The 16,392-nt window shown below is 38.5% G+C and overlaps 1 protein-coding gene across 9 annotated transcripts in view; it reads right to left on the reverse strand.

The window, feature by feature from the left end:
- ITSN1 (intersectin 1) overlaps positions 1–16,392 on the reverse strand; it is a 222,775-nt gene that overhangs the window by 100,209 nt on the left and 106,174 nt on the right. For all 9 annotated transcript variants that reach the window (XM_073361581.2, XM_073361520.2, XM_073361526.2 and 6 more), the window contains 3 exons: positions 15,815–15,902; positions 15,084–15,223; positions 882–1,006 (listed from right to left, as the gene is read on the reverse strand). In XM_073361581.2, coding sequence (XP_073217682.1) covers positions 882–1,006; positions 15,084–15,223; positions 15,815–15,902 — 353 coding nt within the window. The remainder of the gene's footprint in view (positions 1–881; positions 1,007–15,083; positions 15,224–15,814; positions 15,903–16,392) is intronic.

Here is a 16,392-nt window from a genome sequence, read left to right on the forward strand (position 1 = left end):
AGTTAAGTGACTTGCCCCAGGATGCTCAGACAGTCTGATGGCCCTGATTACAATTTAAGGCCTTTCTAGCTAACTCCCAGTCCTCTGTTCTAAACACTTGACTAACAGCTTTTGTTTAGATCAAGAGTTTAATACTCCCACAGTGTGTGTGTGATTGGTTTCAAAAGAACGTTGAAAACAAAATTCAAAATAGCTAAAACAGCTGTATCATATTAAAATTTTCTACTGTGTTTTAATGAAACTTCTCCCTTATGGAAGAGAGCTGCTGGCTAGTCTTCATACCATATACATGGAAAAAAATTATTCTTAAAACAAAAATATTCCTTGTTCAGTATTTAAGTCTTGTGTGTAATAAAAAATGTGTAAGTTACATCATCAGAAAAATTCAATGCATAGAAGCATATCAAACCCTTTTTTTTTAATTTTTCCCTAAGACTCCCAAACAGCATGGTCATTAAAAAAAAAGAATCTGTGGACTGGAGAAGCATTTCAGTTAACAAACAAAACCAAACAGTCTAGTTTCTTTGCCAAATTCTCATCTCCACGCATTACTGCTGGTTGAGAGTTCTAGGAAGAACCAACAGCAAGGGTGTGGTTATACATGCATAAGAGTTTGTCTCCACATTAGGCTTTGGACTCAATGATGCAAGGCTTTCCCCCTTTCAAGTGCAGTCTCCTTTTGGGCTGAAACAAAAATCTTGGCTAAGGACCTGAGTTCTCCCCATTTCATAGAGCTGCCAACATACTGATGAGGCTCAGTAAATAACTGAGTTTAGATTAAATTCTCAGGAACAGGAAGTTTATCTTACTTGTATGTGAAACACTATGCACACCTATGACTCTAAATAAAATTTGTATTTAGCATAAACTAAAACTGTTACCTTTGGGTTTCTTTTTGCTTTTCCAGTTCTACTGTCTTCCTCTCTTGCTCCTTCTGTTTCAACCTCTCAACTTCTAAGTTCTTTTGCTTCTGAAGCTGCTGCTTGTTATGCATCTCTCTCAGCTCCTACAGCAACCAATAAATATACTGCATATAATAATGTACTACATATCAGTATCACAACAAATGGCTCCACATTTCTCATTGTTAAGGACCCAAAACCTTCTTAAATATTATTACCCAAATTTTTGAAAATCATGTAACTGGCAACAGGCCAGACATTTTTACAGGTTGCCATGATTTAGCCCTCAAAGTGATAATGCTGACATTTTATTGTTTACACCATAGATTCTTTAGTTTCCATTCCTTGCTATAGTAATTGGATTTTTCATTAAGTTACAGAATCTTGTTTAAATACAGCTATATAAGTGAGGTTGAATAAACATGAAATTTTGTCTCTGATATGTAGGGCCATAAATGTGTAAAATGAGACATCAGAATGGTCATTCCTCAATATATAGAGAACTGTTATTTCCTTCATTCATAAGGTGATAATCAATATATTAATTTAAAAAGTGAATCAGGCAGCAAGAACACATCTTCACAAAAGGCTGGAAATCTCTGCTCAGGCTTTTAATATTTACGATTTATCTGGCAGTTATCTAAAGTATGGCTCACAGAGCTTTCCAAACATTTATTCTCTCTCCACTTTTAGTCATATTCCCAGAGGTGATAAAGAGTTCAAAGAGACTGACTTGTTTCTTAAATGCTGTTGTAAATGGCTAAAGGATTTTCTTCATAAATAAATATTCTTTATCTTGATGGTGGCCTTATTTTTATTAATAAATTATTAGCAGCTTTGCTAAATTTATCAGATTTCTTACCTTCTTATGACAATTTTTTTAAAATTAACTCCTGAATTGTTCTTACAAATATTGGCAACTATTTTCCAATGTATAGGTTTCAGTTTGAGATTCATAGGGTATTTCATTGCCATATAAACTGCTGAAGCATTTTCAAGATTATTTTCTCTCCAAAAAAATGGAATATTTCAAGCAGTGTTTTCAGAGCTGAATTCAGGCACTGAAACAGATAGGCTTGGCAGAATTTGATTTTTATATTTATTTTAAAATTATTTTGACTGATAACACTGACATTTATTTTTAAGGGTTTTGTTATTTTTATCAGTTTAAATTTTCCCACTTGAGGGAAATTATGGGGAGTTCAGACAATTATTTAATGACAGACACAGATTCAAAAAGTTAAAGCTTTATACCTGTTAAAACACAAATTGTATGTTTTGACATGTGACGCTGATAAAGTAAATTCCCTTACTTTCAATTCAAATTCTCAAGCAGCATTTTTCTTTCTTTGCCCATCTGTAAATTGTGATCATCAATGGAAATATTTATTTCAGTAGTTGGTGTGCGTATGGTGAAATCAACATTTACCAATAAGATCTAATCCTTTCAAGCCTAGAAAGAGGAATATTAATTTGCACAAATTTGATTATTTGGATGAAAAGAACTGCTTGAAGTGTTTGGGTTATAATGAATGAATGCAGTGTGTTTAAAATAATAAAAAGTCAGTACTAACATGAACAGAAATTATATTATGAACATCTTTGTACAACACCTAACTTTGGGGTCTGATCATCTTGTCAGTGTTTCTTTAACTAGTTGTAAGAACTGGGAATGTCTTTATGCAAACACATTTGAGAATTGTCTCTCCCCTTGAAAATTAGTTGCACATCTTTAAATAATCACTTCCAGTTTATGAAGAAAAATCTACTGTAGTCTTCACGTATATAAAAATAAGCATAAACTATTCAGCTTCTATGGCAGGGAACTCTGAACTTTATATATATCCTAATAATTTCCATGTCTTAGTGAAACATATTGAAACTTGCACCAGACCAAATAGGTTTATATTTCTTATACACTTTCAGTCCTAAGAGATAAAGGATAAACTTGTAACATGTGCTCTCCCAGGTATTATTCATATACTGGGCCACTTAATCTTTGCTTTTGTCAGAATTTCACAAACTAAGTTTTTTCCCAAATAAATCTTTCACGTAAGGTGTTTAATTTTCTCACATTTGGACCTTGTATATTAACAGAACTGGAAAGTGTATAAAAGCAGTAAAAATGACAGCTGAACTCTGACAAGTCAGAAGCGATTCGGCAAGCAGCAATGGAAAAGAAAATGAGCAGGTTACTTTGCAACATCATTAGTGACTTCTCACCTACAGCTTAAAAACACCTAAATAGATGTGACAGTCATTCATTAATTTTCCATTCCCTTTTAAGTCTGCAAAGAATGTTTTTTGATTGAAAACACCTGTATGTCACTGAAACAAGTACATACATTAATCCATAACTGCAATCACACAGCAGAGCAGGCTGGGCTAGATTTTAAAAGAGGTATCAAAATAACTAGATTGTGATAAACAGTAGCAAGTGTCATTTGCAAGATGCTACAAAGCTCATGATACATCTGTGAAACTAAGAAGAAAGTTAAAATGAATATAATGACCTGGCTCTCAGTTTAATTTTATTTTTTATCCTCATATATTACAACTTTAATGAAACAACCCACAGAGTAAAAGTGGACAGTTTGGGCAAAACAATACTGTGCGGATGCTATTATTTAGAAATAAAGTGGGCCAAAATTTTGAATGTTTGGTTTGCTAGAATTTTCGACATTTCAAAAAGTTTCCCACGAGATGGAGATTCCATAAAATTTTCACTATAGAAATAGACACGTGGTGTTTTTGAAACAAAATATGCCCCCCAAGATCCAGAAGCTGCAGAATGAAATTGACATGATTTTTGTCAATTTCAATGCTGCCCACCACTGAACAACAGTGAAACTGAGGAGAATCACATCCATTTTAGTTAGCTGTTTCCAGAACTTCCTGGGTAGCTGCCTCATCAGGCTGCAGGAGACACCCCCCAGTGCAGCTGTTCAAGAGCCACATATTCTGAAAGCCTGGGCTCCCCAGAGCCAACCAAGAGATGGCTGGAAACCAGGCAGGTTTCCATCTGAACCCTGCCTGCGGTTCACTGAAAGGTCGCCAAACCTACTATGTTTCTGTGAAACATTTCAGATTCAACTAATCAGCATTTTCTGACAAAACACTTCCGTTGGAAAATTCTCCACCAGCTCTACATAGAAAGTCACAGTGAACCTTAAAGGCTAACTGAAGTCTAGGATAGGCATTACAGAACATACAACAGGCTTAATTCTAAAGTGATCTGGGGATTTGGGAAATTTTTCAAGTCCTGCACATGCACACATAGCTAGAAGCACTCGTGTACAGCACAATTTTTTTTGTGGGGGGCAGAGGAGGATTTGAAAGGAGAAAAGCATTGACAGTGAGAGCCAAGGGGAGCAAGGGACCTTGTACAGCTTAGTAGAGGAAGAGGGCACTTGAAGCTGGAGGTAGTGTCTCACCTTACGGAACTAACTCACCTATTTAATTTTGCAGTTTACAGTATTCTGCAGCGTTAAGGATTCTACCTTTGTTCCAAACTAACTTATTTTCTGTAACCACAGAGAAAGTTCTCTCTTTATGCACACCCATAATTTCCATTAGCATCAAGATATTATGCCTGTATGAAGCCGAACTATATTCAACATAATTCACATAAACATTAGCAGTAATGGGATTTATAAACATTCATCAAGAGGGAAATACAGATTATAGAGGTCAGCCATGGATAAGAACAGTTATCTGATTTGTAATCAGCTCCAAAATTCATGCATTTGTAATGTCAATAAAGCCACTTCACCCCCATATCACTATGCCATTCCACTAAATACATAATTTTATTCTGCTCCATTGTATTTAGAGTTTTTTAACCACTGGTCTAGGTTTTTCCAGGTGAACAAGCTGCTGCTGCTGTCATTTCAAGTGTGGATAGGGACTTTGGCATGCTCAGTTTAGTTACGTGTGGGAGCTGCTTTCAGCTAAGAACTCCCTTGATGCACCTCTTCCCTTTCTTGCCCCGCCCCCTCTTCCCTCACTTACACTTGTTTGGTAAGTGGCTCAATTTCAAAGTTGCAGTTTAAGTCTTGGCTTATCAGTCCTGAGCTAACATCTCTACTGCTACTGAACAGAGGACTTAGAAAGTGGAATGGCTTTACAGTGGCAGCTTTGAAGATCATCTGTTACTAGAAAAAGAACACGAGTACTTGTGGCACCTTAGAGACTAACAAATTTTATTTGAGCATAAGCTTTATTTTATGCTCAAGTAAATTTGTTAGTCTCTAAGGTGCCACAAGCACTCCTGTTCTTTTTGTGGATACAGACTAACACGGCTGCTACTCTGAAATCTGTTACTAGTTACAATACTTTTGGCTAGCTATTAAGAACACAGCAGCATTCCAAGTGCCCCTTTTCCTCATCCTCACTTAATTTCTTTATTCCAACAATTCTCTTCTTTGATCTTAAGTAGTTATAAAACAGGACTAAGTCATTAGGCCAAGAAGTGGAACTAAAATCCTTGGAGCATTAAAGCTATCAAACTTTAAAAACCCACAAGAACAAAAAAAAATTAAAGAAGATAAAGCCCAACTATTTGCACTAAGGCTAATTTATTTTAACAGACATTTAAAACAGAACGAGAGCCATTTAGCCATCCAAAGGCTTCAGAAAGAGTTCTAGTCTAATTTAGAGAGAGTTTCTATTTAGTAATTTATTTTTAAAAGTTCACCAAGTTATGAAATCCATAAAGGAGTACAGACCTGATCTTGCAAGAACTCTTTGCACTGAACTCCCATTCACATCAGTTGGAGCTCTGATTGAATCAAAATTGCAGGACTGCATACTGTAGAACCTCAGAGTTACAAACACCTGGGAAATGGAGGTTGTTTGTAACTCTGAAATGTTCGTAACTCTGAACAAAATGTTATGGTTGTTCTTTCAAAAGTTTACCACTGAACATTGACTTTATACAGTTTTGAAACTTTACTATGCAGAAGAAAAATGCTGCTTTTAACCATTGTAATTTAATTAAAACAAGTACAGAAACAGTTTCCTTACCAAAAAGAAAAGGAGTATTTGTGGCACCTTAGAGACTAACCAATTTATTTGAGCATAAGCTTTCATGAGCTACAGCTCACTTCATTGGATGCTTATGCTCAAATAAATTGGCTAGTCTCTAAGGTGCCACAAGTACTCCTTTTCTTTTTGCGAATACAGACTAACACGGCTGCTACTCTGAAACCAGTTTCCTTACCGTGTCCAATCTTTTTAAAAATCTTTCCCTATATTTTTCTAGTAGTTTACATTTAACACATTACTGTACTGTACTTGATTATTTTTTGGTGTGTCTGCTGCTGCCTGATTGCATACTTCCGATTCCAAATTGGGTATGTGGTTGACTGGTCAGTTCATAACTCTGGTGTTCATAATTCTGAGGTTCTACTGTATTTTTTTTTAAAAACATATATAGGCTTACCTTACAACGAAGCTAATTTTATAACAACTAAGCACATTTTAGAAGAAGAGCTGAAAACCATTGCCACCTTTATCTGCTAAGACCAGAATTGGGTGCTTTCACTACAAGAGTGATGTCTCCATTCCAGTTTGAAGAATCTGAGTAGGTGTCAGCCAGGTCAGTAACTGCTGCAGCAAAAATAGAGCCCCTAGTGTTTGATGTCTGGTCCCAACAGGTAAAGAATTTCTGTTCACTGTTCTAAATAAAAAAATAAATTTTATCTTCTTTTATAGCTATACATTTGGTTATGTAGGATCTCCAGTTTTTAAAATGTAAAAAAATTTTAAAGGCATTTAAATTCACCATTTTCTTTTCCCCAAGCTGGCACACTAGTTCTATATTTTGCTGAGCAAAAAATTTTGAATATGAGGTATGTAAGCAACCTTAACAAGCAACATACCCAATAAAATTGTGTATCCAGTAGCGAATGGTAATTTACAACTGTTATCTGAAGATAAAACTATAATTAAGAAAAGGACTTATTTGCCTTCTTGCATCAGCTCTAATGAAATGGGAATTAAATGACCAGGATTTACATTTTATGTATTGTACTGTCTTGCTTGGCATGACATTTAAAAAAAAAAAATCAGCATCTCCCACAGTACTATATAAGATACCAACTAAACAAAATACCACTCCATTTCAACAGTCAGGTGAATGAAACTCTGCTAAATATACAGCTAAAAAATACAGTCTTTTTATAAAAAGATAGGTAACTACAAGTCGTAAGTTAGAAAGCTATACATTTGTTGAGATATTCATAACTTTAAGAGTCCATATTTCATCCACCTTTCGTGGTGTTTGCAAGATTACCAATGTGTTATCCAAAAGGTGCAAGTAGACACGGTTTAAAAATAAGCAACTAAATCACAGATATACATAAATATTTTGAAAAATTAGAGCACTGTCAAAGTTGCAAATCTAAACCGTCAAGAAGTATAACAGCAAAGATTCTGATAACATTAAGACACTCACAAGGTATTTCGGAAAACTAGGCAGACTATTAAGTATACGTAGGACAGTGAGTACATAATGTTGGCAAGTAAAGTTGCCATGGAAGCCTTAAACTATTGCATTTCTTGTTTTAGGGCCAAATCTTGCCTTCCCACAGAGAGGCAAGAGGATGCCCAGGAAATTTCCAAGGATTACCCTGTGAAGCTTCCACCAAATCTTGCCCTTGAGGGGAAAGGATCAAGGGCCGTGTGGAGCAGACAGAGGTGGAGCATCCCAGCCCTCTAGATCCAAGGGGAAGGCAACCTCTAGTCCAGTGGTGGGCAACCTGCAGCCACATGTGGCTGTCAAGGTTCCTCCCCCACTCTGAACTCTGGGGTACAGATGTGGGGACCTGCATGAAAAACCTCCTAAGCTTATCTTTACCAGCTTAGGTCAAAACTTCCCCAAGGTACAAAATATTCCACCCGTTGTCCTTGGACTGGCCACTACCACCACCAAACTAATACTGGTTACTGGGGAAGAGCTGTTTGGACGCGTCCTTCCCCCCAAAATACTTCCCAAAACCTTGCACCCCACTTCCTGGACAAGGTTTGGTAAAAGCCTCACCAATTTGCCTAGGTGACTACAGACCCAGACCCTTGGATCTTAAGAACAATGAACAATCCTCCCAACACTTGCACCCCCCCTTTCCTGGGAAATGTTGGATAAAAAGCCTCACCAATTTGCATAGGTGACCACAGACCCAAACCCTTGGATCTGAGAACAATGAAAAAGCATTCAGTTTTCTTACAAGAAGACTTAATAAAAATAGAAGAAAATAGAAATAAAGAAATCCCCCCTGTAAAATCAGGATGGTAGATATCTTACAGGGTAATTAGATTCAAAAACATAGAGAACCCCTCTAGGCAAAACCTTAAGTTACAAAAAGATACACAGACAGAAATAGTTATTCTATTCAGCACAATTCTTTTCTCAGCCATTTAAAGAAATCATAATCTAACACATACCTAGCTAGATTACTTACTAAAAGTTCTAAGACTCCATTCCTGGTCTATCCCCGGCAGAAACCAGCATATAGACAGACACACAGACCCTTTGTTTCTCTCCGTCCTCCCAGCTTTTGAAAGTATCTTGTCTCCTCATTGGTCATTTTGGTCAGGTGCCAGCGAGGTTACCTTTAGCTTCTTAACCCTTTACAGGTGAGAGGAGCTTTCCCCTGGCCAGGAGGGATTTCAAAGGGGTTTACCCTTCCCTTTATATTTATGACAGTGGTCCACCAGGGTAATCCACTGGAGGTCTGCGAGACAGTTTGTTTACATTGACCGTCTGCAGGAACGGCTGCCCGCAGCTCCCAGTGGCCGCAGTTTGCCGTTCCTGGCCAATGGGAGCTGTGGGAAGCGACGTGGGCCGCAGGTTGCCCACCACTCCTCTAGTCCCACTACTCACTGAGGGGCTCTCCCACCCCATCCCATGAAGCATCAACACTCCTGAAGCAGCTGTGCTATCCTCAACAGAAACATTCCCCCTCCCTTATGCCCCATATCAGCAGCTAGGAAAAAACTACCATCTAATGAAGATGAATTTTTTAACAGCCTCTTGTATAATACCCAGCATCACAAAATGCAGTGCTCTATATGAATAGACTATGTATGATGCAGCATAAGTGTTTCTGTTTAAAGTTTCTTAACACAATGGTCGAAACAAGGAGATTCATTGTTTTAAAATGTTGAAATGTTATACTCACTAGTACCCTGTACTGGTTGTAAGTGAAGGCACACAAGAAATACTACTTTTTATCTAGGCAATAAGTAAAGATTAGATTGAAATTCAAATTTGGATCTAAACTTTTAAGATTTTGTTCTAGAACTTCTTATTAAATACTAACTTAAACACTGCACACTCATCTGTTTATGGGAAAGCAAAGCACATATCCCTCCCTTTGGGGGGAGGGACAGCTCAGTGGTTTGAGCATTGGCCTGCTAAACACAGGGTTGTGAGTTCAATCCTTGAGGGGGCCATTTAGGGATCTGGGGCAAAAATTGGGGACTGGTCCTGCTTTGAGCAGGGGGTTGGACTAGATGACCTCCTAAGGTCCCTTCCAACCCTGATATTCTATGATTCTATGATAACTGGAGGTGGTTCTTAGATTGAGATGGATGAATACTGCCTGTCTAGGACATGGAGACCTTTAGAAAGAAGTCTAAGTAGTTGATGCAGCCCAGGAGAACTGCCAGGCACTGCAGCATTGCATCTTCCATTGCCACTGATTGGAAGAAAGAAATGCTCAAATATAAACAGTCATTCATATGCAACACTTGTCCAGTACACATTGACTAGACCAGGACCAAAAACAAATGGAATATTACACAAAGACAGACTTTTTTCAAGAACATTGTTTTAGTTGTGTGCCACATTTTTTCTGGCACTGAGAGTAATATATCAGGAATGTACGCCTATTTTAAAATCAGTTGGCTACACTAATTTACTGGCTTTCACCTCTTGTATTAACACACATGCTAAATATGTGAATCTCCAGTGTTATCGAAATTAATATTTGCAGCCAAAAATTGATTTTTTAAAAAAACGGATCTATCTTACAGGGTTTCTAAATGATTGTGGCCTTTGTGAAAGTGAGGGTTTGTATATAAACAACGTATATGCACAAACTGTATTACACAAAAAGAGTAACATAATAAGCCTTCCTTAACCCAGAACTCTTTTACACTTCTATGCAAAAGAGTGGATCCAGGTAGACCTATATCATACCCAAACATATATTTAAACTAGATAGAACAGACTAGACTAGGCCAGGCCAAGATTTTCAAAACGGGGTACCTAAAGTTAGGCTCCCAAATCCATATTGAGGCATCAAATAGGTGGCCTGATTTTCAACCATGCTACACATATAGCAGCTCCCACTGACTTCATGATTCTTATTCCATAACACACTCCCGGAAATAATATATAGCATTAGCCACTGTCAGTCTCTTGTTACTGCACTTCAAATCTGCTCTACAAGTAATGAATGGGCACTAAGACAGTGGTTCTCAACCAGGGGTGTGCACACCCCCAGGCATATGCACAGGTCTTCCAGGAAGTACTCAACTCATCTATATCAGTGTCTCTCAGTCTAGAGGTTGCAGCCCCCAGGGAGGGGGGGGGGCGGGGAAGGTGTGTGTGTCACTGGACAGGTTTAGGGGGATCGCAAGAACGGGGGCATCATTAAAGGGTGGCAAGCAGGGCAATTTCCCAAGCCACAGGGAGCCCGGCAAAGCTAAATTACATGCTTCGGGTCTGCTGCCTGGGGTTCAGGCTTCAGACAAGGCTAACAAGTGTAAAACAGGGTCAAGTATCACACTGAAATAAATACTGTACTTGCATATTCCAATTGATGTATTTTATAATTATATGGTAAAAACAAAAAAGTAAGCGGTTTTTCAGTAATAGTGGGCTGTGACACTTTTGTATTTTTAGGTCTGATTTTGTAAGCAAGTAGTTTTTAACTGAGGTGAAACCTGGCAGTACGCAAGACAAATCAGATTCCTGAAAGGGGTACAGTAGTCTGGAAAGGTTGATTTTTATGGCTGACTTAGAACAACGCTTCCTCAGCTCTCGTCCCCTAATGCCCCTACTCTACTTGCGCTATACTGATGACATCATCATCATCTGGACCCATGGAAAAGAAGCCCTTGAGGAATTCCACCATGATTTCAACAATTTCCATCCCACCATCAACCTCAGCCTAAACCAATCCACACAAGCGGTCCATTTCCTGTGCTAATAAGCAATGGTCACATAAACACCACCCAATATTGGAAACCTACTGACCGCTATACGTACCTACATGCCTCCAGCTTCCATCCAGGACACTCCACATGATCCATTGTCTACAGCCAAGCTCTAAGATACAACCACATTTGCTCCAATCCCTCAGACAGAGAAACACCTACAAGATCTCTATCAAGCATTCTTAAAACTACAATACCCACCTGCTGAAGTGAAGAAACAGATTGACAGAACCAGAAGAGTACCCAGAAGTCACCTACTACAGGACAGGCCCAACAAAGAAAATAACAGAATGCCACCAGCCGTCACCTTCAGCCCCCAACTAAAACCTCTCCAGCACATCAAAGATTTACAACCTATTATAAAACGATCCCTCACTCTCACCAATCTTGGGAGACAGACCAGTCCTCACTTACAGACAGCCCCCCAACCTGAAGCAAATACTCTCCAGCAACCACACAACAAAAACACTAACCCAGGAACCTGTCCTTGCAACAAAGCCCAATGCCAACTCTGTCCACATATTTATTCAAGTGATACCATCATAAGACCTAATCACATCAGCCACACCATCAGGGGCTCCTTTACCTGCACATCTACCAATGTGATATATGCCATCATGCGCCAGCAATGCCCCTCTGCCATGTACATTGGCCAAAGCAGACAGTCTCTATGCAAAAGAATAAATGGACACAAATCTGACTTCAGGAATCATAACATTCAAAAACAGGTAGGAGAACACTTCAACCTCTCTGGCCACTCAGTAAAAGATTTAAGGGTGGCAATTTTGCAACAGAAAAGCTTCAAAAACAGACTCCAGTGAGAAACTGCTGAGCTTAAATTAATATGCAAACTAGATACCATTGGGTTTGAATAGAGACTGGGAGTGGCTGGGTCATTACACATGATGAATCTATTTCCCTAAGTTAAGTATCCTCACTCTTTCCTGTAAACTGTCTAAATGGGCCATCTTGATCATCACTACAAAAGTTTTTTTCTCCTGCTAATAGCTCATCTTAATTAATTAGCCTCTTACAGTTGGTATGGCTACTTCCACCTTCTCTGTATATGTGTATATACATATCTTCTTACTATATGTTCCACTCTATGCATCTGATGAAGTGGGCTGTAGCTCACGAAAGCTTATGCTCTAATAAATTTGTTAGTCTCTAAGGTGCCACAAGTACTCCTGTTCTTTTTGTGGATATAGACTAACACGGCTGCTACTCTAAAAACTGTACTAGGAGACTGCCTAAGACAGCCAACTCATTTCATACATTATGGACCCGGACCAAATTCAAACTGGTGATCTACAAGTTAAAGACTCTCCATACTATCTTTTTTTTTTTTTAAACCAGTTGCCTCAACCATGCAGTCCCAACTACCTGAAGATTTTCAGGTATTCAGTAAGGAAGCCCTAAGATACTGCTTTTGAAAACCCAACTCTGAGTGACATTATATTCCAAAGAGCTTCAAAAACCCACTCATAGTGTGTCCACTCGCGAATTTTTGACTTGAAGGAATAAGTGACTGAAGAGCCCCAGCCACAATGAGAAATTGAATAGAAGGACCTTTATGAAGTAAGACTTTTAGGAGGAGTGCAAGAACTGCCAGCCAAACCACCAGTGTTCTATCTCATGGTTACATGATTATGTAGACCACAAAGACACAAGGAAACAGTTATAGTAATTCAAATAATTTAGCCACTACTCTGGTCACCATAGGCCTTCTCTTATCAGGGAATATAAAATACTATAAAATACATGCAATGGTAGTGCAATCTACAGTTGTGACCTTAAGAACCCCTCAATGCCAACTGGCAAAAGATTCACTGTTCTGTAACAGCAACGCTTAACGGGCTTGACAAGCTCACTACACCTACACTACAGTACATACTGCTTTCATAGTATTTATCCACAAAAAAGATCATGTGAGGTCTTCAGTAAAAGCTGGGAAACACTGTTCACTAATATCGTTGTGAAAGGTAGGTACAAATACCATGTAAGACATTTATATATATAAAATTACACACACACTCGCAAAATAAGTGCTTAACATTTGAATCCATGCAGAGTTGGCATACAGGTTTCTGACAAAGAATGTATATTCACCTGTCTGCCTCCGTTCACATGTAAATTAAGCATTGTAGGCCAGCACAATGGAAGACCTATTTGCATACAAACTCAACAGGAGGAAGTGAAGAACAATTACTTTGGGGAATATAAGGAGGCAACAGGATACTCCTTTCTCCTGCACTTGAAGTAATTGGGGCAGAGTGATTACATTAATGAAAATGGGATCCCAAACAGCTTTGGCTGGAAACGTTTTGAAGACTGCTTTTAGACTGATGGATAGCCTGTTAAAGTTAAGTGTAGTCTCTAGAAACCATGTATTGATTTTGCTTTATATGTAACCTGTTTCCATTATCTTTACTCTCTTAAATCTTCTCTTTGATAATAAACTTACGATGGTTTTCACCATAAATGTACCTCAGTGCTGTGATGTTATACAGTGGCTGATCCTCAACTGAATCAAAGAAGCTGGCATTTACAACACCCCTTTGATGATAGCAAAACTGGTATTTCTGTGAGTAGCTGGTGACAGGGTCTAGATATCACAGGGGAATGCTACAAAGGAGGTGGTGACTGGGATGCACCTATCGTTAACCTGTAAAGCAAAGCAAGGGCTGACATTGGCCTGAGGGGATCATTTGTGTGGCTTACAGATTGGTGCTGTCAGGGAGCTGATGCTCAGTTAAGCACCAGCAAGTTTGTATCTTTGGAGGTGGGGAAGGGGAGTAACAAGGCAACTCAGTCTTGGGCACCTCCAGGATGAGCCACAATCGTATACTATGTTGTTAAACACATTAGAACATCAGAAAAGACTTGACCTATGGTCTCAGTAGCGAAAAGGCACACTAAATACTTTTGTTAAATTATTCAGTTTACCTTATCTCTCAAAACATTGTGTTGTATCAACTACTGACAGACAGGTGATTAGTGTGGTTTCCTTTTCAAGAATAAAGTGAATTAGAAATCTAATTTAACATTATTTTAGGATATATTCACACAAAAGATATGCAATTCATACCTGTAGCCAAATTAACTTAATAGAAAGACAATTCTCCTAATTAGATCTAATTTCAAACCAGAATCGGCCATAAAACTTTTGCTCTTGTTGCAAATATAGAAAACAAAAAGGAGAATGTTCAATATACTAGTTGTATGTTGCAGGAAATACGGTATCTTCTCCTGGATGCTGTTTTTTTAAAAATATCCGTGGAAACAGTGAGATAAAAAGTTCCTTCATATTAGGTTATCATTTTCCATTTTTTGAATGTAACTGTCAGGAAGAAGTCTTGAGCACTATCTTTGAAGGATGCTCTTCCTCTCCTAGCTATTGCCGTTTCTCTGCTTTTACTGTGTGATTAGATAAAGCACAGTCTCAACAACTGACTAATCAATCTGTGAACTGACTAAAAACAGGAGAAGTGAAAGTATGAAGAGACAAAAGAAAAACAAACTATAGTCAGGAACAAGTGTGACAGAAAAATTCTGCATAGAAATTGAAGTCAAGTCACTTTACAGGTATGTTTAAAATGAAGGGTGTATGAATTTGCAGAAGCAGTAATTCCACCATATTTCCAGAACCTCTGTTTATAGATGGGGAGGGTAGAGGTTGGTAGTTTTTTCAAGTGTAATCATAGATCTGGGATCAGATCACTTGAACTTATTCCCAAGTGGCTTCAGATTTAATCTGGAACCTCTTGTTCAGAGTGTACAGTAATGCCAATTTATCCAAATTTTGTCTTCTTAAAAGGAGGAGAGTACAATATATTTCAGAATGCTGTCACTTAGTAAAATGATCTTAACATTAAAACTCTGATTAAAAAAACTGAGTAAAATGTTTCTGCCCATGATCAACCAAACATTTAGAAAACAGGGATTAACATAGGTTACCTTCAGTTGATTATTGAAAATATCAATCTCCTGAAGTTTTGATCTGGTTTCTTTTTCTACTTCATCTAGTTGGTCTCGAAGCTGCTGGCGTACTAGTTCCTTGGCTTCTAAGGCTCTTTTGATGGTAAGAAGAGAATCTCCTGTTTTTAAACATATTGTCAAATGAGATATTTTCTTACACAGACGTCTTTAGGTCACACACTGTACCGTTTCTCAGCATTTCTCTTGCAAGATAAAAGAATTATCAGTGATACAAATGATATGTTGTGCAAATAGACTCAAACTTATTTTTAGATAGATATAGATATATACAGAGGTGAAAGTAAGCCAGTACTGTCTGGTATGGCGTACAGCAAGAGCCTGTACACAGTTGACAATACTGGCAGGGGGCAGCTTCTCCAGGTGGGCAATTTAAAAGGGCCCTGGGCTCCCAGCAGTGGCCGGAGCCCGTCCCTTTAAATCACTGCCAGAGCCCCGGGGCTCCCAGCCGCCGCAGCTATCTCTACCATGGGGCTCCGGTGGTGATTTAAAGGGCCCGGGGCTCCTGGCCACCACTACCGAAGCCCCAGGCCCTTTAAATTGCCACCGGAGCCCCGGGGTAGCAGCAGCAATTTAAAGGGTTTGGGATGTAAAGGCCCCCGCCCCTTCCACCCGAGGGGGGACCCCGGCCCTGCATACCGGTAAGTCCCTTAAATTACTTTCACCCCTGGATATATATTATACATACTTACTGTGCAAACTGTTCTGCTGAACTTGTTTTAGTTGGTCATTGAGTAACTGTTTTTCTGGAATCAACCTTCCAAGCATCTGCTGAGACTCCTTGGGGAAAAGATAAAAGAACAAGCTATTGACTTTAACCAGGAATAGGCACTAGCTTCACATTATACCATTTTACCTTCAGTGAAGTATCTCTTTTCAGCTCCAATCACTCAGTCAAATATTATCAAAGCACTTGTTGTGTGGGACCATTACATACAGGTACATCCTATACCCTAAAAAAGCCAGTAAGTCAAATCTATTACTTTAGAAACTGCCCCCATCTAACAAACAAACTTGATCTCAACTAGTTCCAAAGCAAGATCTGACTGAAATTTTCATAGGGGAACAAGAATCAACTTAGTTGGGTACTGAATAGGGCCCTTCGGAAGTGTCTGGGAGTCATTTAAATGAGTAATTAGAAGTTTCATCAAGATGAGGAAGATTTAAGGATTGATAATTTTATTAATCATTCAAAGATAATAAATAATCTTCCTTTAAACAAACACATAACCACCAAAATCTGCTTACTTGTAGACTATCAAATAAGAAT

Source organism: Lepidochelys kempii, chromosome 1, assembly GCF_965140285.1.
Source record: "Lepidochelys kempii isolate rLepKem1 chromosome 1, rLepKem1.hap1, whole genome shotgun sequence".
Lineage (NCBI taxonomy): Eukaryota > Metazoa > Chordata > Testudines > Cheloniidae > Lepidochelys > Lepidochelys kempii.